The 27,378-nt window shown below is 32.2% G+C and overlaps 3 protein-coding genes across 5 annotated transcripts; 1 reads left to right on the plus strand and 2 right to left on the minus strand.

Annotated features, from left to right (window-relative positions):
- Positions 1–378: 378 nt before the first annotated feature.
- Bm3008 (Uncharacterized protein) lies at positions 379–10,747 on the minus strand (the record flags this gene model as incomplete). 3 transcript variants are annotated; one of them, XM_001901000.2, is made up of 25 exons in its annotated part: positions 379–516; positions 664–776; positions 938–1,006; positions 1,165–1,312; positions 3,438–3,563; positions 4,304–4,444; positions 5,087–5,353; positions 5,656–5,748; positions 5,822–5,932; positions 6,206–6,381; positions 6,464–6,542; positions 6,768–6,975; positions 7,062–7,172; positions 7,245–7,365; positions 7,439–7,503; positions 7,593–7,704; positions 8,201–8,384; positions 8,642–8,805; positions 8,937–8,980; positions 9,174–9,342; positions 9,418–9,553; positions 9,808–9,919; positions 9,998–10,144; positions 10,509–10,561; positions 10,658–10,747. In XM_001901000.2, 25 exons carry the CDS (start codon positions 10,745–10,747, stop codon positions 379–381), a joined length of 3,177 nt encoding a protein of 1,058 aa, XP_001901035.2. The 3 variants fall into 3 exon arrangements, with proteins under 3 accessions (XP_001901035.2, XP_042936165.1, XP_042936166.1); XM_043080231.1 differs by lacking the exons at positions 5,087–5,353; positions 5,656–5,748; positions 5,822–5,932; ... (14 more) ...; positions 10,509–10,561; positions 10,658–10,747 and having other exon boundaries at positions 4,304–4,423; XM_043080232.1 differs by lacking the exons at positions 3,438–3,563; positions 4,304–4,444; positions 5,087–5,353; ... (16 more) ...; positions 10,509–10,561; positions 10,658–10,747 and having other exon boundaries at positions 1,165–1,261.
- A 2,566-nt stretch (positions 10,748–13,313) lies between these two features.
- Bm14360 (Uncharacterized protein) lies at positions 13,314–14,186 on the plus strand (the record flags this gene model as incomplete). The annotated part of the gene is made up of 3 exons (XM_043080233.1): positions 13,314–13,422; positions 13,678–13,850; positions 14,016–14,186. The coding sequence occupies 3 exons, from the start codon at positions 13,314–13,316 to the stop codon at positions 14,184–14,186; spliced, it is 453 nt and encodes a 150-aa protein (XP_042936167.1).
- A 2,085-nt stretch (positions 14,187–16,271) lies between these two features.
- Positions 16,272–20,413, minus strand: Bma-pept-3 (Uncharacterized protein; the record flags this gene model as incomplete). The annotated part of the gene is made up of 10 exons (XM_043080234.1): positions 16,272–16,538; positions 16,714–17,024; positions 17,322–17,479; positions 17,587–17,831; positions 17,942–18,175; positions 18,872–19,013; positions 19,300–19,453; positions 19,542–19,695; positions 19,867–20,137; positions 20,250–20,413. The coding sequence occupies 10 exons, from the start codon at positions 20,411–20,413 to the stop codon at positions 16,272–16,274; spliced, it is 2,100 nt and encodes a 699-aa protein (XP_042936168.1).
- Positions 20,414–27,378: the final 6,965 nt, after the last annotated feature.

Genomic DNA, 27,378 nt, shown 5'->3' on the forward strand with positions numbered 1-27,378 from the left:
TTGTCAAAAAAATATAGATACAAATCTGAACATGAGGGAAATATAGTTAGTTTGCCATCTTACTAGATAAGGAGATGTTTCTCCATTGAAACACTTTTCATTCACACAAAAAATGAACAACATATTCTTCATTGATCAAATGTAATTTTGCTCTCAGAAATAAAACGACATAACTCAAAAAAATTATCATAAACACAACAGCATCTCTTTTACTACATCATTGAGAAAATGCCTTTTTTGCTAGAATTCAATTTGATGATTTAAAGATTGACTAAAATTAAATTCAGGACCTACAACTATGAACTCCTAATTGAAAATTTTCATATTTAAAGATGAAATGGCACAAAATGCATAAGAGAAAAACTTATTTGTAGTGCCTCATAAAATGACTGGTAACAATGGGTCACGTGGAACCAAACCCAAAGATTGAAGAACCACTTGACATGCTTGAGCTTTACCAGTTTTCTTACTAGTTGATGGGACTGATGGTTGATATTCAACACCATTAACAACAGCCTGGAACATGGACAATGATGGAATTTACTAAAAAAGATACAAATAGATGAAATACTATGATATTTAATCACCTATGATTTAATTCTATTTGACTAGGATTTTATTAATACCCCGCGATAGAATCTAACTATATATATGCATTCTCACCTTCCAAAGAAATCTTCGGTTATTTGATGGTCCACTCTCCAAACATGTGAATTGTGGGGCATGCCATCGTTTTTTCGAGCAAAGTTCCATAAGAACAGATACCGGATGCTTCCCTAAAATAAAAATGACTATTTTACTTATCATGCTCTTGAAATACAATTTAAGGAATCAAAATAGTTCCAAAAAGTTTGTTTTATATAGAAATTCACACCGATTTATATTAAAAAGTTATAAAGTAGTGTGAGGGAAAAAAAAAAAGGTTAAGAAATCGTACCAGCTAAATTTTTCCCAGAATTCGGGCGTAACTTCTTCAATTCTGGAAGTTCTTCCGAAGCTACCAAACCTAAAATGTAATAACTGATTAATAAACATACAAATTCATAGAACAATTATTCATAAAATTGCATTAAGTATTTTACAAGTATGTAACATCTTATATATGCCATCTTCACGATTGAGACAAATTGAACTTTTACAGTGCTTGAAAAAGTATACACAAACCTTTTCTGTCCGATTTAATGTCCAAAACTAATGGCTCAAGAGGACCATCTCTTCCTTTCCCTAGGCCTTCACCAGGTGTCCAACCCATTTTCTGCATCAGCTTTAAACCTACACCACTGTTTACAGCATTCGTCTGTTTCAAAAAATCCTGAAATACAAAAAGTTTAAGTAAGATGTACGGGGACTTGAAAAATAAAATTCAGAAAATAAAAAGAAACTAAAAGAGCCATATACAAACTTACGCCAACGGCCGTATGATCACTATTCAAAAAGGTCAAAACATCAGCTACAGTAGAAATAAATCCTTTCCCATCATCAGTTACGCTCAGCAACACCTAAACAATTTCTGTCCATGATCAATGACACGAGTTGCAAGATGTACACAAATAGCGCATGGTATAAGGATGACTTAGTAAAACATTACTTCAGCACAATCATTGTTTCAGAAAAGTAAAAAGTATTAGATATGATGAAAAATAAAAAAAAAAGTAAAAAGTACTATGCAGATATTCTAATTGAAATACAAAAAACATTTTTACTCATGCATTTGTATGTTAATTCAGTTCACTTTCTAACTAGGTCGTTAAAAATATATACACAATAAGTGCATGTCTTTCCTTCTACAATTAAGCATATTATATAAAATACCTAGAACTGTTATTAAGAGGAAAACCTGTTATTTTACGCGCAAAAAAAAAAAATGCAACTCGTGTCATTAGACCATTAATAATCTATTTCTTGTGGTAGATAACTGTTCGTCCACTTTCAACACTTTTCGACCAAAACATGAAGTCGATGATGGAATATCCATGATGAACCATTTCAAATACTGATAATCTAACAAGTAATACAGAATTGTTAATTTCTTCTAATCAGTTACTGATGCCAAAAAAGCCAGGCAGTAAAAACGATAAATGACACAAACAGGCTATATTGATGGACCAGGTAAGTGCCAAACTATAAAAGAAAAGCAATGCATATAACTGACCAGGCTTTCTGCCTACATCAAGTGCATCACTGATTAATTGTTAAGAACAAACCGCGAATTTTAGATATTTCAAAAGAAAAAAAAAAATGAATGATTCGAGGCTCCAACTGGATTCTGACAAAGGTTCTGATGAAAAATTGCAACTCAATTCAGAGACATTTAAACCTTAAATTTGCTATGGAAAAAGACTCAGACTGTTTATATAGAAATATGACAGAAGGCACAACGTTCGATAAGTCTAAAATCTGTTGTTTCTGTTGAAAAAATTTTGCTTATAAGAAATACAAAATCGTTCTCAAACATATAACAGTCTTCTCGCAGTACCTCAGAACCATTTTATCTTTAGCAACAGCAAACACATGGGCACAGAAAATTTAATGAATTACAAAGATATCTGAAATGATCTAAGCAGAAAATATTAGCCATTTCATAACATGTTAACTGCATTATTTTACGACACCAACACCAACAGTGTCACCTCGAAGATGTGAGAGAGTTTCTTAAAAGTCAGTGCTGATCCCAATAATGATCTCTAGGCTGAGAATTTTCTGCCAGTTTCACAAAAATAAGCAACGTAGAGAAAAATAAAACGAAGAATCAAGTCATAACATTCTTCATTACAAGCCCATCGACATTGCCACTGGATATGAGTGAAGCATAAAGTTCAGTTTTTAACAAGAAAATATACCATGTATAAAGAACTCACTTTCTATTAAACTGAATGTTGATCATATATACAAAGATAGCACTCTTTTCCATAGATTTTTTTTTCTTTTTTTTTTCAAAAACTTATTTGTTCGCCCGTCTATATTGGTTTTATTTAAACATAAAAAATGAATGGCATCTGCTGCAGTTCTTACAAGTCCTTACCAAAGCAATAATGCCTTCATTCATGAAATCTTATATTTCACAGTAAAAATAAGCAACTGTCTGGGACATATGACTTATTTATCATCATCGGATTTTCCACTGGCAGTTGCTTCTGGAGGAAAGCACTTCATGGAACGCAAAAGTGCAAAAACAAACACACTTAGCATTACAAAGATTATTTCGCATTTTCCTCAACCTTGCCATACAGAACCGAATGACTTCTAAAAGTCTTTATGACAAAACATTTAAGACTTTGGCAATACATTTTTTAAATAGATTTCATAGTTCAAATAGACCTTACAGGAAGAATAAAAACTTTACAAGAAATAATAAAAACCTTGAGTCATATAAAAATCTTGGGTCATGTAAATGTAGCAAAATTTCCATATAAATCTTCTAGGGCAATCCAACAAACCTTTTTTGCCCAAACACTGAAGCGCGGATCATCCGGGCCAAGCTGATCAGCTTTCAATATATTCACACCGGTGGTTCCAGTAAATTTTCCAGGTAAATTCTTTTTACTCTCAGCCCATGCTCTTATCTGTAAAGTGGCATTCACCATTTAAGTTCCAAATCACGAATGAAAAAACTTCCGATAACAATACGCATAGGTTTTAACTGGCAGATATTTGCGAAACCCAACTGAAACCTCGGATCGGCGGTTCAAACACCGTCTTCTATTTCATATGCAAAAATTTCTTCCTGCCCTTATTGTATTTTAAATTATCTACAGAAAATTCAAACTAATTTTTGATCTTGAAATCTCCAATCTTGAGACTTAAACATGTGCTAGGCAGAAAAGGGACACGCTTTTAAAAAGGAATTTTGACCAGAAAGCTAACGACTTCCAATGGTCACAGGATCCTAACTTGGCGCACTTTACTGGCTGCAACAAAATTGCAAAGGCAATTCCTCGTAAACGGAAAAGTAATTCATCAGAGATAAAATGGTTCGCATGAAAGAACAATTATATTGTTACGCATCTTTGACACACTAGTGAAAATACACAAGCATCCTGAGTTCAGTTCTACGCTTCCTTTATTATATCCACTGTGAAATACCTTAAAATCATGAAATGATCGAAAGGTTTGGAAGGTGGAATTAACACGCAGAAATTGTTGCACATATAAATTCACAACAGCATTGACATCGGACTTCCAGAAACTTCTCGCACAGAACCTAAACCATTCGGCCACTTCGCCACTACCACTCCACCAAATGAACATCCTGCGCTATACTTTTCCCTTATTTCCCGCTACACCTAGTGGATTTTTCAACCACTTTTATTATCTGGATAATAGAAAAAGTTGCCTGATCATCAGCTTCTTTCAACAGGTGCCTTGCTTCATAGTCATTCGGATCTTTCGCTAACAGCTTACTTGCTTTTATTCGTTTTGCCATCACCCTGCCAACATTTGCCGGCTAAAACAAAAGAATTTAAATCTGTACCCGCAGATACGAATGGTACCTCAGTATTGAAGTTACCAGCAGAAAATCAGAAATCGTGCACATCATGTAGGTAATCCGCAATATTTATCGAAGAAAATATGACCGATTCATAAACTTGAACCCATGGTGAGGAAATTAGAAAACACAAAAAAAACTCAGTTAGGAAACAGAAAATCATGTCTGCCGTTCCCAAACAAAGGATATTTTGCTTCAGTTGGAAGGGATCCTGTACATTGTAGCCGTATGATTCTTACTAAATTTGAGCACATAAATAGCAACTTCCAAATACGTCGTTTTCATTTATCCACCGCATGTTACTTCAAATACTAAAAAAATTACATATTCGAAGATTCTTTAACGGTGGAACACTAACCAGAAAAAAAAAAAAAAAACAATTAACAAACACACCACAAAAAGTAGCAAGAAATCAATCTCTCCCATACTTCCGATTAACACACACACACAGAAAAAGACAGAAAAACTAAGTAATGATACAACTACTGCAGCGAAAAATATCCTAACAAACAGACAGACTAGATACATCTTCTTAACGACATTTAGGACCTAGATTTTCAAATTAAATTTTGAAACAAAATTTTTTTCACAATTATATACCGTATGATGGAGGGATTCTGGTTCCCTGAATACAGATTCTTCTTCTGGCACTGTGACAACATTACCATAGTTTAAGCCAAGAGAAGATTTCTGTTGTTGATTCTGTGAAGCGTTGCAAGAACCAGAAAACAAATCAGGTGGTGGCGGAGGTGGAGGCAAATTCAACAAAGAAGAGGCAGACTGCGTAAACGACGCCAATATTGGCGGTGTTGGAGGTGGAGGCAGGACGAATGATCCGGCAGCTACGATTTCAAATGTATTGAAGATCTGAAAAAGAAATTTTTGATGATTCTGACAGTATAATTCAAGGGGTTAATTAAATGTTAAAAAGAACCTGAGTATTTCGAAACATATTTGACATATTTGAGCAATTTTTTTGTTAAAGGAGATAACAAAAATTTTACAAAAGTTATCAAATATACTCCCAGAAAATTCGAACAGTCCAATAAAACGTTAAAAGTATATTATCTATAACAAATAAGAAAGAAGCACGTAGAAATTAACAAAATTTCATACAACCAATATAGCAAATTTTTAGATTAAACTATGTTGTTTAAAAAAAGTATGACCTTTTCATTTTCCTTAGAGACTGAAGCCAATCTCGCTTTCTGCATTGGACTACAAACTGATGGTATTTCCTCCTTTTTAACTGGTATCCATCCCTACAAACAAAATTATTACATAATTCAAAATAGCGTAAATCAAGGACTAATAAGTATATTTCACTAAACTTACATTGTCCTTTTCTCGGTGCTGCGCCCCTGAAGAAACCGGATAAGCAATACGTAACTGACTTTCTTCTAACGTCCTCTGCGCAGGTGTTTTAATTGGAAGTGGAATAGAGTTCTGGAAAATAGCTCATTTAGGCATTATTTAGAGAAGTATCATCAATAAAAGTCTAAGCTCATACAAGAGGAGAATGTCAGTTGAAATAAAAATTATATAAAGTGATTGCCTGATTCCAAAAACTTCTTTTAGATTACCTAATATGAGTGTATCTTAACGTATCTTAAATATTATAATCAGCTATCAAAAACAGGGATTTATAGATTGTCCGAAGATACTACGGTCTAAAGTAGCACTAAGCTGGAAAATCAAAAATATTTAACATCAGCTTACCGGAATGTTAATAGTAATTGGAGCAGCAGGTTTCAAAGCAAAAGGATGTTTCAGGAAATCAGTATCATCTTCACCTCTTTTCTTCCTCGGTGCTAAGTCTTCATCACTCGATACGGCCTCTCCTTTCTCACGTCGTGCAGCCTTATCTTGTGACCGCTGTAATCTCTGACAAAAATCTGAAACAATAAAACATGTAAGGAGCAACACGGTCAGCATAAGATACAGCATCTAATAAAAACCAGACATGAAAGCAGTTACCAACAAGTTGATCGACAGATTGTCCGCCTGCTTTCAGTTGGGCTTTTGTTTCAAGAGAAGTATTTGGTAAATAACCGAGCTAAAATTAAAATCTTTATATACTGGATTTCATAAAAGGAAGATTATTATACCAACGGTTTTCGGAAGATGAAGAGAAAAAGTGCATCTCAGAGCGATCAATCTCAATAGAGTTGGATCTTCCCAAAGTTTTGGAATCATAACTCCTTGAAAAGATATTAAAATGGACAAACTGAGAAATTGTTGGAACTGACTCTAACTAAAAGCATACGAAAGTAAGACGAACTTGTGCCATTTGAGCTGCATTTCTTTGTGCAATCTCCAGTAACTTCTTTTTGTCAATTTTATGACTATATGATTCATCGTCACTTCGCTTTTTACTGTTACTTTCCCGATCACGATGATAATAATAATGATTGTGACCACGAAAAGAGCTTCGGACTTTACGATAGTGAGATGAATGAGAGCTTCGTGATGAAGTACTTGATAATGACCTATAAATTTTACCAATAAATTCATTGAAAATTTAACACAAGTGCAATATGCTGAAATACCAAGTAATTACACGCAAAACTAAGACCTTGTGCGTGAATGTGAACGTGAGCATGAACTTGATGGTGATCGCTTTCGCTTACGTTCCATATAAGGACTCTTCAGAGAACGAATTTGCCTCCAGCCTTTCGAACGTGTACTGAAAATGACCTCTTAAGCATTCAAGTCTCCAAACAAAATTAATCCACTTTCATATCAAAGATTTACTTACTGCATAGAAAGTGTACTAGTTTTTTCTTTTACATCTTTTTCTCCACGATTCCACTGCCATTTCGAACCTTCATGCACTCTTTTATTACTGTCTACGTAATATGATTGTACATAAAAACTGCCTAAAAATTACTTACACTTCAATTCATGACAGACAAAAATACAATGTGAAATTTTTTGATGTCAAAAACCAACCAGGCCGCCTACGAATCTTGTCAAATTCTCGTCCTGAGTATCGTGAATGCTCCTTCACTTTGTTTCTGAAAATTCGTGCGTCTAATACGAAAAAAAAACAAACCAGAATTACGAAAAATATAAAAATCGATCAATCACAAAAAAATTTTTGCACTTCTTTTCTAAAAGTTTCCACTCCTTTTCACTATCCGATGACAACGAACTGTTGCGCTTTGAATATCGCTTTCCATGCTTTTTATCTCTGCTTTCTTTCTTCCTTTTCCTTTCTGGAAAAATATTTCGAAAAAAATTTTCGTAATATGTAAATGAAAAGGAATTCAAAACAGACTAAAACTCCTCAATTTCACTAAAAATTTCAAAACTGCATTAAACACACATAATGAGAAAAAACCAAAAAAAGCAACAGAAAACTTTCCCTAATCTAATTTATATAGCCTTTTTAATGCTTATCTGACGATTATCGATGTATCAGTGTAAAAAAAAAAAAAAAAAAAAAAAAATCATACAACACGTACCAGCAACGAAAAAACAAGAAGACAAATATGCTCAAATGGTCGAACATGAAAGGATATATTTTAAACTTAATAAATGAATGCAAAGAAGTTATGATAACATTATGTATATGAATGACTCAGAGTTAGTAATCCAGCGCCTTAAAAAAAGCAAAATAAAACCATTCACCAAGGATTTTATAACCTTTGCCACATGAAAGATGAAGTTAAATTAAATGAGAGACATTTTAATGACTGATCTTTATCTTACCATCTGTTTTTCTTTTTATTTCATTTTCATTACCACTCATTCTTCGTTCCAATTTTGAATGTTTTTCAGCAACCAGTTCATCAACAGTATCATAATTTGAAAAAGAAGGTTCCGCACTTGTATCACTTACTGCGATCTCTCCATCTTTTCCCATTTGACCTCTTTTCTCATCACCAAATAGTACCTAAAAATAATTTTCATAAATGTTGCAGTTTATAAATAACTTGAAGATTAAATATTGATATAACATAGTTCTAAATTAATATTACACCTACAACTACAACCGAATAAAGTGTTCATAAGAGATACAAATCGATTTTTGAATATGCAAATATTTCACTCAAAAATTTTAATTGCAAACTGATGCGCATCCTTTAAAGAATTTCAGATAACCCAAGACTCAATAAATATTCACCAAGAAACGCAGAGTGCTACAGTTACCTTGCTTATAGTGGCGATTTTAATCAATTTTGAAGCTTCAGTTTGCTTTACTTTAAGAGGAGATAACTGCAATTCATCCTCGTCTTCAGAGATTGGCTGTGTTCGAAGAGCTTCCACTGGCCTTGGTCCATACTCAACGTCATCATGTCTAGCACCATCGTTCTCTGCAAACCCATAAAAATATTAATAGTAATGGTACCTTCCTAGTATTATCAATATTATGAAAATATGACAGATCACATCAAGCTTTCTAAGGACTCACAGAAAATTCTATACAATCGAAAGCAAAAATTACTTGGAATTATATGACTGACCACATCTGTAGTTGACTCACTAACACTGCAATGCAAAACATATAATATTTCAAAATTCAATCATGTATATAATATATAATAAGCCAATGAATAGCAACTACAAAAAGTACCAAACATTGATACGAATGTTTAAGCATGATAAGATATATGGTTTCATCCCGAGAAAGTTCGATCTTTTTTGAAAAAAAAAATATGCAAGAAATACTCGACTCAATTACCTTTTTCCGTTTTCTTGCTTCAATTTGATATTACGTGGTACAAATGTGCTGTCTCTTTCAGCTCGTACCTTCGCTAGAATTTCCGATAATGGGCGGGGTTTCTTCAATACAGGTGGACTTTCTGACTTCTTTTTCTTCTTAGCCAAAGGAAATACTTCTTCATTAACATCTGTATGACGAAGACAATATAGTTATCCTTTCGAGAACAAGTCATAAGGTGACAAAAAGAAGTAAAAAGACTTACTAAATTCTTTTGTTTTATTTTGTGCAACATTAGGAATAACTTGAAATAATGTACTTTTTCCATCCATTTTTGAACTACTAGCATTAACACTGAGGAAGTCTGCACCAACAGGAAGATCATCCTCATCATCTGAGATCTGAAACCATCACACTTTTTTCTTATCGCCAACAAGGTTGAGCTATATCAGTTTCAACTTTTATCGATTTTTTCAAATATAAATTGCTATAGGAACTTCAAAAAAAACATTTTCATTATCAAAAAAAAAAAAAAATTTTTTCATTGTCTAAAAATATTATATCAAATTTAACAGCTTAAACCACAGTATTCTTCAGCGAACAACTATCAACATGTATGGTGATCCTTAAGTTTCATAAATTATGACTGAAAAACCTTTTCCATAACAGCTTCAACGGATGGTGGTATAGTATAAGTGACAAATTTTTCAGTATTTCCATGATAAGTTTTACTCTCTAGACTTGTAGAGTGACTGTGGCTTCGATGTCTGAAATGATTTTAAAGGTAAAAGAATGATGAAAGGTAAAGCTTTTCCTCATCAATATTCTATCTCATTACAATGTACTTTTTCCTTTTGCGTGATGGTGACTTTGACTTGGATCGTAATTTATACTTCGACTTCTTGCTCTTTTTAGATTTTTTGTCCCTGTGACGTTTTAACTTCTTGCAGTATCCGTGTAATGATGAAAGAGTTTCATCACTTCTTGCTTCTCTGAAATGGAGCAGTGTTCAACACACATTATGATTAAACTATAGCAAAAATTAAATTCACATTAATAAGCAGTCACTGACATGTTGCTGAATGATAAGTTAGATGTTTTTGCATGCTTAAAACACATAATAACTCTCTTTAGGAAAAAATAATTTATGCAATTTACAACAATCAACCAAACAAAGAACTTTTGACACTCTAGAATGAATTCCAGGCTGAGTTGCAAAGAAATAATTTGTTACCTCAAGTTCATCAAAGATACTTTTAAACGACAATTAAAAAACTTCAGAGTATTGATCATACATAACAAACGCGTTTATACAAATATAACTACTCACACTCGTTCGACGCAAATTAGACTTACCTTTTTGTTGTAACTTCGAGTTTCCCACCAATTAGACTTTTCATATCGAAGGGCTGAAAATTCTCTCCTTTTGTAATGACTTCTTCATGGATTCTGTTATAATAAATGAGTTTTTTTGGTACTTGAATAAATTCGGAAAAATCAGTCACCTCATTCGTTTTGCGTACTTCGTTAATCAATGATGCAATAATGGCATCACTAGACGATGGTATTACTTCGTCTTCCTCTTCTCTTGCCATCCAGCAACTAACTAGAAGTATGAATAAATAAGTCAAACGAAACTTACGTGATTCGTGCATTCTCAAAGGACCCGTTTCCCACCTTATCAACAATATAACATAATATCCCACCAAAAACTCACAAATCCTTTTGTCCCATCGACACAGCTGCACAGGTACAGATATTGTCACTTACTCTTCCTCTCTTTCTCTCTCCGATAATTGGACTATACACTATGCAACTGTCGCGTCCTAGCCTGAAAACCTTTTTGGACGTAGAATTTTGTGTGCCAAACAAGTGGTCTCCGTATCGTGGGAGTGGCTGGTCGTTGTCGTTGGATTCGTTGTTGTCTATAGAACCCCGTGGATTACGATTGAGGATTACGAATTGTCCTAGAAGGAGGAAGTTAATCAATTGCCACTGATAATGAAAAGTTCATCTACAAGCCTGTAGTTCACCTTGATATTAGCAAAAAACAAATTAAAAAGAAAGAGCAGTAAACTCAGTGAGAGAAATAAAAAGCTAATGCATACGAAAAATCATTTCGACAAAAGAGGTCTGATGATTAGTGGAACTGAGGTTATCAGGGATGAGCAGATGAGTACTTATGAGCGCACAGAAACAGGTTTTCCACTCCATTCATATCTAAATAATTTCTACCATTCTCATATGATTCGGGAAAAAACGGTTATTGATGTGATGTGTAATTCTGCACTACCTTTATTTCCACCTTTCTGTTTTTGAATTACTCATATTTTGTCCATCTTTTCTTGAATTCAGTTTTTGGGTAGCAGCTAATCATTATTCACTTATTCGACTTTCTGTCTTCATGAGAAGGAAGTTAATCAAATGACACTGATAGTGAGTTAAAAATCCATCAACAAATTATGTCTCTTTTGAGAAACAAATAAAAAAGAAAGTATATTATATACCTTGAACCGTTCTCAAACGTTCTATGTTTTCGGGTTTTATTATTTGTACTGTTATTCAAAAGAATGTTTGAATTCCAAGACTTGACGATTTGCATTATTCAGGTTAACGGCATCATTTGTACTTTCTACAAAAGATGAATTCAGGTTGTGCATGATAGCATTATAAATAATAATTGAATAACCTCAAGAATTTTCGAAAATTTTTCAATTCCAATAGTGCAACTTCTTAATAAATTTACAAAATGGTTTTCAAAAATTAAAGACTGTACGTTAACTTATTCAGTTGAGAGATAGAAAAGAGATTTCTTGTAATTATTCTACTTGCTTAATATTCATTGAACTGAATAACATGGTGCAAACTTTTATTGTTAAATGGTAAAGGAAGACAAGATTATCATCCATCGGTATTCCTTTATCACGGGTTAATTCTATAGCTGATTGAAGAGGAGTACGGAATGGACGATGAGATGCTTCTTGAAGGAAGTGATTTAAGAAAAAACTGAACTAAACAAGTTCAGTTTTCAAATCTAATTTATCTTCTACTTTGAAATTGGATTCACGCCTTGAAATCCACTTTTCCTTTTTTTTTAAACTCAGCAATTCTAGTAAGAAAGAATGTTTACTGAATGCAGAGTAGGTGTCCAAATACGGACTGGTTCACAAATGAGTTCAAATCCTTTTTTTTTTTTTTCTTTTTGATCATAAAGCTGTATGCATTTGGAACAGAAGACTCATTGATATCATAAAGTTGAACGTGAAAGTCATTTCTGTCCTCTTTAGATATTTCTTGAATTTTATTCTCTTGGTTTTGTGAAATGTACCTATATTGCGCTTAAACTAGAATGACACTGTGATTCTATTCAGTCAGATAACCTTTTTGTTGACTTGCTTACTGGCTGAAGAAAGTTAACTTGTGGTAATCAGTACATGTCTGAATAATTTAGGCAGTTAAGAACCTCATCGGCATTGCTACAAACCTCACGATAGTAATTTTTCCACCTCTTCTTACTCTTTTATTGAACGGAATCGTCAAGCAAATTGATATGTCATTCGACGTTTTGATAATAGCTGCATTTGTTCGATGATCAGTTAAACTTGAGAAGAAGAAAGTTGCCAACAATTTAGTTGCCCAGAAATGAATACCAACTAGCCAGAATATGTCTCCATATACTAGAATAAGAGTATGCTTCGACTGAATCCGGTTATCATGCTTGTATTATTACGTCTTTCTTCTAACCAAGTTTTTCTAGTTTTTCGAAAATTGTTGACTACTGCTTAATAACAATAGTGAATAAGTTAGTTACTTATAATTACTTAGGATTCCTTCTAATCTAATATTACCAATATTGTCATAATGGAGTGGCTTTGAACGCAAAAATCTTTCATTTTTGTTTAATTTATCACTATTTCTTGGAAATAAAATTAATATAAAATAGCATTATTTTCGGAAACTGAAATTAATCTTCTTAACAATTATTAGCTCGTTATGACATTTTCAATTAAATGTTTTTGTTGTCTTCAAAAAAGCATGGGTTCAATTACCTTTCTGCCAAGCAATAAGTTCTATAATGATTTGATAACACAGTAACATCGATTTACATAAGCATTAATTTAAGTATGGAATTTCAGTGCATTAGACAGCAATGCCATCCGAATGATTGAATCCGTTGGTTCCAAATTTTTCAAGTCGATTACTGAAACAGCTGACGATCTTGGAGGCCGATTTGAAATTGCCTTTACGAATTTTTCCAATAAAATTACAGGCTGGTTGATTGGATTCACTTTAGTGAAATGTTTATTTCTTTAATCTATATTTCACTCTATTTCGAAAAGAATCTGTTTTTGAAATCTTGAAGTTAGATACCTATATTTGAATAGTTGTTTTCTTAATTCCCTCAAAATACAATAATCTATTCCAGTTAATGACAAGATACTCTTTATTACCTTTTCATACATTTGATTATACGTATCCACTGATACGCTCTCATCCACTTTCTGAATAAACTTAACTGTTGCAGAAAATGCCGATATATTGGCTTCAGAATTTATATCGTTATCAAGTCTTATCAAAATCGTACTTTCCATATTAATTATACTTCTTCTACTAATCATTTTCAAATATTTAACCCTTGGGACATTGTTTTTAAAAAATCGATGGCTTGGACGCCATAATCAGTTGTCAGAGGCACAGGTAAGAGCAATAATGAACTCGCATATTAGATACATGTTTATATTATTATCTCAACTTTTACTCAAAGAAATGTTTTTTTTTATTTCTTTACTAACATTTGAAAATATTAATTTTCCAATTAACAGTCAGTTAGCTTCCGATACTTTCATATTATAAATATTTCAGTTCCTTATCTTCATAACACCAGTGAAGGTGGAAATAGAATCTGCAACTTTAAAAAAACAGTACGATAGTTTAACAACTGTCCTTCAACTCCGAGCTACAACTTCTGATGGACAGTTCCTATCAAAGTTTCTAAAGAAAATGAAATGTCAAAATGAAGATCAACTCAGATAAATTACTTGTTCAATTCGATTTGATATCACTTGTGACTTCATAGGATTATAATGCAAGATAAATTAATCATTCTTTATTTAATTTCTTTCACTTACATTCAGTAGAATGTCTTTTTGCACTCCAATCATTTGGGTTTCTATTCATGTCTTTTTTTTCTTAATTTATTCTTACAATTACTCAGTTCCATATTTTCTTTTTAAATAATATCACGAATACTTACTGATTGCTGCCAATCATTGTTTCTTAAAGTGAGTATAGGTACTTACCAAAATTTGTTTCAGAAACTTCCTTTTAAATTGGCGTATGAAGAGAGTCTCTTTATCTAATTTTTTTTTTTGAGTATTTGAACTTCTATTTCATTCCCGATGCAGTTAGCCTTGTACTATCATTTTCAGATTAGGTACGCATTGCACTGTTTTTTGTATTAACCCCTATTAGTGCGAAAATTGGCGAAGAAATTTTTTTGCATTATTATTTATTTCTATACTCTGAATTTCCATCTGAATGCCTTCTTTACATGCTTTTATAATTTCGGTTTACAATTATCGTTGCTTTCTCAGTTTTTACTGAGAAAGATATTAAATACTTAAGAATTCCTTTCTATTCTCTATTGAACTGATCTTAGCATTTTAAAACCAACAAGAAATTTAAAGGTTATGATGCCGATGCGACTTTTTCACAAGACGTCATGTAGTCATTCCAATCGCTTCAATTTATGATTGTAAATGAAGTTTTCTAAAGACATCATTTTGAAGTTCCATAACGAATGCAAAACAAATGGGTAACATAAAATTAAGTTTTAGTTTTATAGGGTATGTACGTGCAAATCATGTGAAATTTAGAAGTCAGAAAAGTTTGTACACATATAAATTCATTTTGTCATTAAGTCCAACATCCCTTTGTTAAACTAATCTGATTTTGATTAATTTCTTTGTTTTATATTCATCAACGATTTATCTGTGTACATTATTTACTGCCATCAATACAATGCTATTAGACGTTATTTAGAGATGTGCATGAGGATTACGACGAAAAATATCATATATTCTGTGAGGAATGCGTTTAATCTCATGGTGTTTTCATTTTTAAAGTTTATTGGGTTATGAATAATGATTGGATGAAGAAAACGATAGTGTGGAATGGAAATAATTTTTGTCCACTTATTTTGTTTTCATTTCGCCATTACCTTCAATAGCGACCAAAAGAAGTTTCTGTTTTCTCAATTTAATAGTTAGTAAATCACAAACCAAAAGCCTTCTCTCGACTTTCATACAGGTTATAGAATCATTGTAGTCTAATTCAATCTGCTCTTTTTTTTTAATTTGAGGCGAAATAGATATGTTAAGAAATGTCTCATGGAAAAATTCCAAAATTGGAAAATTCTTGCTGAGACTTATTTAAAAATCTGAAAAAAGCCAACATGGAGCAAGTCTAAAAAATTCAAAAACTTCTGAAAAGATGGAGAACGAAGTACGAGGTATTGATCTTATAGACTGTTCGAGTATTAGAATATTTTAAGATTTCGGAGTTAGATCAGAAGTCATGAAGAGAGCTTTTGCCTCACATATTAAAAGGATGTCACTTCTCTGTCCAAATTGGGATGGAAGTATTTTCAAAAAGTACACTAATACTAACAGTTTCAATGTATAACTTTTTCATTTTTATCCTATTCAGTTATAGAGCATATTGCCATCTACTTAAATCACTGTCTGATTTTAGCCTGAGCTCCCGAAGTGCTAAGTTTAGAGCCAGAATGAAATGACTTCGGAGAGCCCTTCATTTACTTCATTCATGCTTCCCAAACAATTGTGAGGACTGCTGGAAAATGACAAAATCGGAAATTAAAAATATTAACACTAATTTGTTGTTCATTCTTGCACGGGTTACACTTTATTATTATGTTACAACAGATACAATACCATTTCAACACCAATTCATAAAATATTTCAAAAACCCTTTTCCTTTCTTCCAAAAGAAGAATCTAGAGATGATACATTAAGTCATACTAATCACATCCCGTTGCACACTAAGATAGTAAGATAAAAAATTTTAATTAAATTATGGACACTATTTTAACATCTGGTATTATGACGGAATGTTGCCGGAAAGTATGCCACTTTTCATTATAGTGTCCTGAGATAACGGCTTTTCGATGTATTCCATCTGTGCATCTTTATCTTCCTTATAGTTATTGTAGTCATATCTAATTGCAAGTCCGATGAATACTCCAATTACAATAACCGTCATAAAAGCATAGACGAAAAATTCGGTTGCCGGTTCGGCAACAATATGGGATCCAGAAATTAGCATATCTATCACATTTCCCAAGAATACTGTCATCAACCAAATGGCCTATAAATCAAACAAACGAATCTGTCTACTACCTGTTCCTTTTTTTCACTGTTAACTTGGGATTAAATTCAATACTCCTATCTTTTGCAAAGAAATATTTGAAAATATAATATCAGTTATTCAAATTTCACTATAAAAGGTGAAGGATCATTGTTCCACCTGTAACAAATTTTACCTGTAATACAGATTTCATATTTGGTGCTGCTTGTGAGTATGAGAATTCCAAGCCAGTTACCGAAAATAACACTTCACCAACGGTTATGACAAAAAATTGCGGTAGTTGCCAAAGGATATTGACCGTGTTTGGTCTGACAACAGTGTAGATATCAATGGCATTATCGGTGATGTACACTACATGAGCACCACCAGCTTCTGCGTAAAGAGTATAATTGTATGGACAATCAGTAACCGAGCAATTACCAGGGCCAATTTTTAACACATATTCCGGTGAACTGATTAGTGCCGGACGGATATCCAAATGTTGACCTGAGAATAATGAACTGAGATAAACGATAATTATGCTTATAAATTAAGTATAAACGCTAATAAACTAAAGCACCTTGATTGATTTGAACCGACAGCACAGCAAAGGCTCCTATTTTATTCAGAGCCTCAAATTTGTTTGTCAGGTTAGTTTTAGTTTATGACAAACTATGTTACGGAAGAAGTGAAATGAAATAAATGATCTATAATCAGAGGTTTTTTCTTAACCAATATGCAGATTATTCTTGTTACTATATTGCATTTGAATCATGCTTATTCAAAGTAAGGATAAAAAGATGCCTGATTTGGTAACTGCTTTTTGATGAATGTTCCCATGAGCATCGACAATGTAAAAACTTCCATTTGCTAGTATGGAGTCATCTGCAACCATAAGATACAATCGTGTCCCACCGTTTTCGGTTTTTTCACAGCTATAGGGGAAAGAGGAAAAACTGTTCCTGAAATGATAAACATTACAAAGGGGGTAAGAGTGATAATCCTAGGACTGATAATTGTCACATAATGTTTGACCCATAAAAACAAAAAAATTTGAAAGTGGACTGGCTTATTTCGAGATGATTCAAATAATCCGAGAACATATCCAGATCCAGCACTTGACAAATTCAATTGAAAACTTTGAGCATTTTCGATCGAACTCGATGTTACAGTATAAAGACCTTCTGGAAAATCGGTTTTGCCAAAAGTAAGTTCTGTTCCGTTGATCTCGTAGCTATACGAAGAGTTACCGATTAATTGTAGGATCACTTTACCATGCTCGGGATGCGACTCCATCGTTTTGTTCACTTCTAACTGTCAAGAAAATTTCAGTGTAATATATTATCAATTACATTGCATATTTCAGAATTTTTCCATTTTAAAATCTATATGTTAGTAAAAATGTTTACTATTAGAAGTATTACTTGCAATAGTCCAGCCAAAACAAAGGCTAAAGCAGCAAGACAACCACCAGCAGCCATTTTCCGAAGAGGTGTTACTTTGCAAATCCTTTGAATTATTGGATAAACCCATGCTTCAAATATGGGTACAGTGATAAGAACAATAAGAGGATTAAGGGTATTCATTTGATCTGGTAGTATCATAAGTGAGCCAATACGACCATTCATACGACGAGCTTGCAGCACCCATGTGCTGCCCTGAATGAAAAAAAAAAAAACTTGATAAAACTGTCACATCTAAATAATATAAATAATATTCTCATCCCATAAGCAAACTTTCCACATCCATTGACTAGTACAGCTTTAAGTTTTACTTTACTGGTGGTTATTTCTGCTTTTATGAAGTTATTGAATTATACAGACAGATATAGATTGAAAAGATTTAGTTATCAAATGACGGAATATTTTTAAAATATTACTTGAGTATTTTAACTTCATAAAAGGAATTTTCTCAAATTTAGGTAGTGGAGAAAATTCCAACTAAAAGCTTATTTAAAAAAATTCCTTTTAATATTTTTTCCCTTTAAATTCTTTTATTAGGAAAGCTGATCCAACTTTCTTTCTCCCCTAAATTTAATATCCGTAGCGGAAACATTTGTAATCTACAGATGCGTCCATTATTTCTCTCTTTTCAGATAACAAATAAGGAGAGAAAAAAAGAAAAAATCTTCCTAATTATTTAGATTTTTTTCTTCGAGAGTTGCAGACACAGATGTATTTTGAAATACTATAAATATGAGCGAACTGAAGGAAATAGTTTACTGTTTGCGAAAAACCTATTATCACAAAACGAACATGCAATAAGTGCCATTATCATGAATTAATGCGAGAATAACAGAAGTGATTTCTTAGTCAGTCCTTTGTTATATTTGTTTTAATTAACAAACTACTCACTTGCTGGTCAAACAATGCCCAAAACAGTACAACTGGTCCGAATAAAATTGAAACAGCTACTAAACTTTTAACGCCACGCAAAAATTGATTGCTATACTTGGGTGCAGCGTAATCGAGCCAGTGTTCAACTTTGTGTTGACCTCTACAGAGTACATTATTTTTCGTTATTCAATCGACTCAGCAAGAATTAATTTTGACTTTATCAGATAAAAAAGCTATGATTCACTCTAAATTTTCAATCAATATTTGATAATGATGGATTCAATATCCAATTACAATTCCTTTTTTCTATCCCCTCAAATTTTAATGAAGTTTCTTAAGACAGAGTCTTCAAGGAGATCTTAGTTCTTATAATAATCATTAAGCATTCGCATTCTCTTCTTACTGACTCAAATAATGTTTCATTTATAAGGAATTAAATATAGCACCTCAAAACGTTGCGTAATTTTTCTCGAACTGCGTAACAAATACAACAGATGACACTGAAAACGACGTTACCCTTTGCTGGTGGCACTATTTTATAATATTTCCAACCGGCTAGAAATAGTATGAAGGCCAGCAACATCAGTACACCGGGAACACCTGAATTGGAATATTTCATTAATTTCCTTTATGTCGTATCATCCTGTTCGCGAAAGAATACAAATTCACATTTATTATTTTCACTTACCAAACGCTAGTGGAAAACAATATTCAGAACCAAAGCATTTCACTCGTCCTCTCAATATCGGTGTCAATAAAATTGCTAGCAGGGAACCAGCATTGATAGCAAAATAAAAAAAGGAGAAAAACTGATTCCTTTCATACACTTGTTTTTCTTCAAACTAAATACTTGAAAATTAGATAAAAACATTAAATAAATCGAATTAAAAAAAAAAAAAAAAAAAAAAAAAAAACTTATAAAAAAGATTTGAAAGGGCAAAAAAAATAGCACTTAAAAACAAATTTACAAAATCCTTTCAATACTTTCTCATTTTTACCGCAAAAGATTCAACCTGATCAGCAGCGAATGCAGAAACACAAGGTTTTATACCACCGGTAGCAAAAGCAATGACAGCTAATCCGCCGAAATCGAATATCAAGCGGAAACTTTGATTCAGTTCTGGTATAGCACCGACTGATAACAATACATGACCAATTACATAAATAGCAGACATCCAAAGTATCACGCGAAATCGACCGAAATAGTTATCCGCTGCGACGGATCCAAGCAACGGTGAGATATAAGCAAATGCAATGAATGAATGGTAGAAAAGCGATGCTTTACTGTAAAGTAACTATATATATATAGTATGGTAAACAAATTTAATTCAATTTGATTCTTGATTACATATTTAAAAATGGCATAAAATGATAAAACATAAATGATATTGTATACCTTTCAGTGAAATGGTGCTCGGTGATAAGATACAGAATTAAGACGGCTCGCATGCCATAAAAACTGAAACGTTCGCAGAATTCATTGCCCAGCATGAAAAATACTCCTGGCGGATAGTTGCGGATACTGCTCAGTAATCCTTTACTGCTGTCACTCATATCCATGTTGCAGTAATCACGATGATGCGACTTCTTAGATGATATCAATAAAGGCTGTTGTTGGTTTGGTTCCAAAACTTTTTTTTAAATTAAAGAAGAGAAATAAGATTAAGACAAAAAGGGAAATTGACAATATTAACAATCGCATACCATTCAATGAATTTTATTTAACGATTCAATTTTTACTTAACTGGAAGAAGGGTGGAAGGGAATGATAATATTCAGTGGAAGATAAAAAGAGGAGAAACTATCTTGAAAAAAAGTGGGATAAAGAAAAGGAAAGGCGTGATCTGAACAGCAACAAATCATTTCTCTTTTTAATTCTGCTTATTTAATAACAAAGACAAACAAAGATCTCTCTGATACTATCATTTCGTGATAGACTGACAGGTATTTGAATCATCACAACTGAAATATAAGTGATAATAACCTATATTGTTGCTCTGTGCTATGTGTATTTATAGCATAGAGCTCCTACTGTTCTTTAATACCTTCTACTGTTCTTTAATCATTGTCTTTTGTTTGCTAATGTACACATAAAATAAAAATGTTAATTCTTTTATAACCGTCACACACATGATTCTTTCATAATTGTCACATTTATTGTGTGCAAATAACAACGCTTGCAACCTCTAACATTTATCATTTCAAATTATAACATATTTTATGTATGCATTAGCAAACAAAAGACAATGATTAAAGAACAGAAGGAGATATAATTATAATATATACCACAGAGTAACACCATAAAGTTATTACTACTTACGCTTTAGTTATTTCAGTTAAAAAAGCAACATTCAAAAGTATATACATGACATTATGCATCACATTTGCATATTATATCCCATTTAGTCATGCTGTTACATTAAAGACTAGTGGTTAGCACAGAAATTTGTCTGTCCATTTCAGCAGGCTAATTTAATTATGTTTTCGAGAGAGAGAAACATGTTCCAATTTATTGCCATCTAATGGACACCACTATCCATTATTTTTCCTCAGTCAAACTCTGCAGTCTATCACCTTTTATTTTAAAACAAATGCTTCAGAGATTTTGTTTATACAGGCAGTATTTCCTTCTGATATTTCATTCTAGACATAAGAAAAACTTGAATATCACGTACTGTTTTATTTAAATCCGTCAAGAAAATACGCAACAAAAGTATTCGTTCCCTCTTTTAAATAATCATAAGTAAGAATAAATAACTTTGACTGGAGGCAAATGACAACTTTAGTTCTAAAATTTTTTTTGGAAACTTTAGAAATTAGTATCACAATTATTACTCTGGAATTCGCATATTAACATCTGAGAACACTGAATTGAAAAATGATGAGTCTTACAGTTCCTATGAACAATGAAAGTTTCCAAGGGTTGGTTAAGTATAAAGATATTTCTTTTTTTATCTGTTAGTAATTTAAAAAAGAAATGAATCTGATGTCTTCCATTTTAACTGCAAGCAAATGACAACTATTCTTCGTGCGGATATTATAAAGTACTATGATTAAGGTTGGTTGAATAAGGATAACAAAAGTGATGACAGCATTTGTCGATAACATGACAATTAACAAAAGTGAAAGTTTGTGAACAATTTCTATTTCATAAAAAAAGCAATCTAAATAATTTATGACAAACTGATCATAGATTAATGAAGTGACTGATCCTATGAATAGGATCAATATATTCGAACAATGAGTGAGGAAGCGGTAAAAGCTGAAAAAAGCGATAATTGCGTTAGAAATGGATAAATCATATCATCTGGTTTCACGGCAAAGAAATAAAACCTGCTCTGAGATTCAAAATTTCAATGCATAAATTTAACTCCTTCAAAAAATCAATTTGAATCAAAAAATCGAACTATCTATAAATGAAAGTAAAGAGTTGACGGAAAACCTTCAGTTATTATTATTGGGATAATTATCTGATTGTGATTTCAACGATAATGGCTCTATGATAAATGATTATATTGACGATACTAGTATGAAAAGAAATGGTGAGAAAGAGACAATTACTAATTTCTAAATTCTTACTTTTCAAGTTTACAATCCGAAATTCGAATTGAATCAGAAACAATTGATAAACTATGAGAATATGATCTATTTTTAATTTCTTCATTTTACTTTCATTTTCTTATTTACGTTTTGTTGCCTGTTTCAGCAAGGATCAGGTGAAATTTAAATTCCTGAATGTTTGTTGTGAACTGAAACGCCGAAATTTACGCCGTCATTAAAAGATCAGGTGTAAATATAGAATAATTTGTATAACCAATAATAGTTCCATTTTCAGAGCATGAGGAAACCTGGGATGAGTACTTAGAAGAAGTTGGGAAGTAATGAAGCTGATTTAAATGGAAAATCATATGCGCAATAGAAACAAGTTGATATCATACATGGATCAGCGTACAAAAACAGAATAATTGCACTCATTGGACATCCAAAATAATAGCCATACATTCTAACAGATAAGATATCCATTAGCCGAAAAATAAAAGAGGGAAAAGCTGCTGAAAGAAATTTTTGTAGTTATGCAAATTTCGTTTTCCCTGGTTGAGAGGACACCGAATTCGTAGTTGTCACCAAATTATGAGAGGAAAACTGATGGAAGAGTGGAGGGTTATAAAGTACGATATGGAAGTGGCGTAGAAGTATTATAAGCGATGGAAGTAAGCGATACAAAGAATTGGAAGACAAAGTCGTACGTACATATGTGTCTCAAGTCAGTGCTAGTGACAAAATAACGCGTCAACATGTGGATAGGACGGTACGTAAGGATACAAATGTTGAACTGAGACTGCTACTTGACTTTGCTTCCTATCCTTGTCATTGCTTTTTTGCTTCAGTTATAGTCACTCGCAGGTTTTAAGACCAAAGTCTTAAATGATGTTGGCGAATTTTCAAAACAACTAGAGGTGACATGAAGTATTGGTGAGAGAAATCCCTCATTTCTTCCATTACTTTGTTTTTAACATATTCTATCTATTTCCACTTTCTTTCTGAATATCATCTAACAGCAAAATACTTCACTGACTATACTTTCATATAAAAACGACATTTGGTGGACTGTGTCATGCAAAAAAATTTACACATAATAGAATTTTTGAGATTCATTAATAGAATGATGAATAAAACGATAGAACGAGTTTGTAAATTTTCGCTTTTTCTATTCTAACGCATTTCATTTTTCATTTTTCTTTCTCAGAAATCCTTTATTACAAACTAATTTTTAGCGTCTTAAAATTTTGATGTTCATCATTATCATTAACACAATTCTATAATCATTAATTGGATGCTGTCAAATATCCGTTGCAGTAGTATACTTTATTAACTATTATTATTGCTCAAAGATATCGGTATTAAAGTGCTTTTTTTCACGCTTGCAAATCCGCATTTTAGCTTTTATATGCTAATGATGCAGTCACAAAGTAATGTTAGATTTTTAAAAAAAAAATTCATAGTGAAAATTTATAAAAGAATGCCAAAACGAAAAATTGTCCAAAAATACTAATACTAGTAATAATCATATACAACTAATTAATTTCCTTGTGATTGTAGAGTAAACAATTTTTATTTCTGTGCGAACACTAACGCCATTTCAATAAGCCTTGGCATATGAAGAACATGGAAGACACTATTCTTAAGCCTGAACAAAAATAATGAAGGCAATATTTAAACAAATATAAACAAAGTAATATATGATACAGAAACTTCTTCTACACATCAATAAAAATCCGAAAAGACTGTTCCAGTTTGAAAATGCTATTCCATTTAATGCTCACTAAAACTTAAAATACTTTAACAATAAAGAGGTAAGATTTGGAAAAAAAAAACTAAGAGATTTAAACAGATAATTTTTTTTTGTAGTTACATATCCATCTGCAAAATTCAACTTTCAATTAATATCAAATAAAATACATAGGCATATTCAAGTTAGCTGTTAATTTAACATTTATTAAAAATGTTAGGAGATGTGACATTGACAATTACTGTTGCCTAGTAACTGACCAAAGGTTCAAAAGATGTTTTCAACTTGTAGCAGTATTATTTCAGGTAATCAGTTCTGTGTTTGAAAAAAAGAATAAAGTGTACCGTGAATGGTCAATGCAGAAGTAAAGCGCACTGCGGCATCGCCTTATGGTATATTCGTTTGAAAAACTGGCAAGATCATTCACATCATTTCAAATCAATCGTTTCATTGATTTTGCTCATTTGCCGACATTTGACAAACGAGCAAGTGCAACACCAATTCTAATATTCTAATAGCGATAATTGTAGAATTTTGTTTTAGTGAATAGCTTATGTCAACAATCATTTAATACAACCCGAGAATACGAGATTAAAAGTTATGAAGAAAAGAATGAAGAAATGATTGGTTAGTTTTAAAACTGAATTCAGGACCTGAATGTAAGTAACAAAAAACCCCTCTGAATTTTAAATTACCCTTTCCCAACATTATAAGTTGCAATAATTCGATGAAGAAGGTATGTGTGTTCTAAAGAAATATGACTATTATGAGCAAATAACAAAAATTATAAGACCTATTTTCTTGGTCCAAAATTTAAGAAAAATTAGAATTAAAAAAAATTATAAGATATAATTGTAATTTTCCAGGTATAATGACTATTGACCCTATCAGATGGAAATCCATATATCTCTGCAACAAAAACACATCGCCAAATTATATCAGTAATCCGTCCAAAGACTTGGTGAGATTATACTAGCAAACTAACCAAAGACAGACATTTCCCACAAAAGTTATGAAAAAGAATTTACATGAATGAGCAGTATGGAAAAAGTGATAGTGAAGATGAAATAATGGGAGATCAGACGACGGTAAGATAGGGAGAATAAGGTAATATTAATGCCGGAAAGTATTTTTCATGGATAGAGAAGCAATTTCATTTGTAAGAAGAAAAGGATTTTTTTAATATCTGTTTCATCTCCAGCTAGTTTTGATAAGACATGTAAATTCTTATACTTTGCTGTTAAAGGAAATTCTTTGAACATCTTCAGCACAGATTTCTTTACTACTTTGGATGCTCAAGCTTTAATCTGTGCTATCATTTCGTTCAAACACTTTTAAAAAATCAAAAAAATATTACCTTTCATATTTTGTCCAATTGTCGACATTGATCGAATGTCATCCAATCTGAACATTTTAAATTTCACTTATGAACAGAAAAATGACAATGAATTACTACAACAAAGATCACGGAAAGTTACTTCAATTAAGTGAAATAATTAGTGTTTATCAGTGAAATGCTGGCAGAGAATTACTCAAGCATAATCATTAACAACAATGGCCTGGGCTGAAGGATAACTACTCGTTCATGGGCTATAAAGGATTAGAGGCCGGCATACAAAACGCATTGCTTAATAAATAAGGAAAATTGAGCCATATCGAAGAATGGAAAAACGATTGTTAATAATGGGAGGGTAACTAACATTAACTGGCATCAATACAACTGCCAATTGTAAACTTCTTGGCAAAACTCTGGCATTTTGTTCCAATCCATAATTGATACAGAAAGACATATTAATTGGATGTTTCACGTTAACATCACAGAACTAGATTCAACTCTTATTAAACAATCCCACCTGCTATATTTCTCATCATCCTAACTCTCAAAGTAAATCACTACCAAAAAAACGTCCAGTTTTGAAATGCTTCTTGATTCCAATCATTACATACATAATCTGTTGATCAATTTTATTCTGTTAGCACACTCAGATATGTACTAGTTTTCTATCTTTTTTAAAGCCGATTATTTTCTGGAAGTTAAAGAATAGTGTGTAACAGGTTACACCAAGCACGATAATTCGTTTTTATGCCATATAACAAAGAACGAATGGCGGAACGATAATAAGGAGTTTTAAAGATAAGTTAAGAAATCTCCTCATTAATTAGTCACTTCGTTGTGTTTGACTGGAGACATGACAGATTTCCAATGACCAGTTTGATTTAACCTCTTCTCCAACATTCAAAAAATGTTTCCCGACGGATATAGCATATATGCAGCAGCTTTATATCGGCCATGATCTAAATATTGCAAGTGAAATTCATTTGGATAACTTTTAGCATATGCTTCCGTGCACATTGTTGAAGCTGTTCACGAAATGATAACAAAGAATGGCGAGTTAATTTTAAATTTCATATTAATTTAGACTACATTCAAATATGTTCAACATGGAACCCAGGAAAACGGTTACTGGACTTCTTATAAGATTGGCTTTTCGATATCAAAAAATTTCATACTGCTTTCATCACAAATACTGTACAAATATCCTAATTACACCAAAGTAAAGTGAAATAAGAAATCATAATTCTAGAAAAGAAGACACACTTCTGCAGAGGAGAAAAAGTGCAAGCGAGACACTATCCAAAATATTAAACCTCCACTAATACTTTTTATACATACGTTGTTATAGAGTGTCATAAATATAAAAGTTTAAACCTATACCGACTGACTGATTTCGAGATTTTCGACACGAAATCACTTACTTGGCTAACGCAACAATGATTTATTGCGGAATTATCGATATTGGGGTAGTTTCAAAACGTCAATAACGATCAGAAAATTTCATCGCCTTTTTTTCTATAATCTATAAGAATTGCTATAATGCATTATTTTTTAAATACGTCTTGAGTGATTCGTTTAATGCATTATAAACTTTATTATCGAATCCCAAATGCAATATTCGTTTAACGCAATATAAACATGTAATGTTAATATTGGATGACAAGAACAAACAAAATTCCGCCGTAAATGGGAAAAGCATGGTCAAAAATTCTGATAGTTTCAGAAGCACACTTTTTTCTTGGAATTAAGTTTGAACCCCATGAGTTTTTAAAAAATCTATATTATATATACAATGCATTCATATTTTTTGTATTAACAACCATTGGATTGAACTTACTAAGAATCAAAATAAATAAAGAAAAGTTGCTCAGTGGAATGCTTACTAGTGGTAAGCAAACA

The sequence above is a fragment of the Brugia malayi genome, assembly GCF_000002995.4.
Source record: "Brugia malayi strain FR3 genome assembly, contig: Bm_v4_Chr3_scaffold_001, whole genome shotgun sequence".
NCBI classification, from domain to species: Eukaryota; Metazoa; Nematoda; class Chromadorea; order Rhabditida; family Onchocercidae; genus Brugia; species Brugia malayi.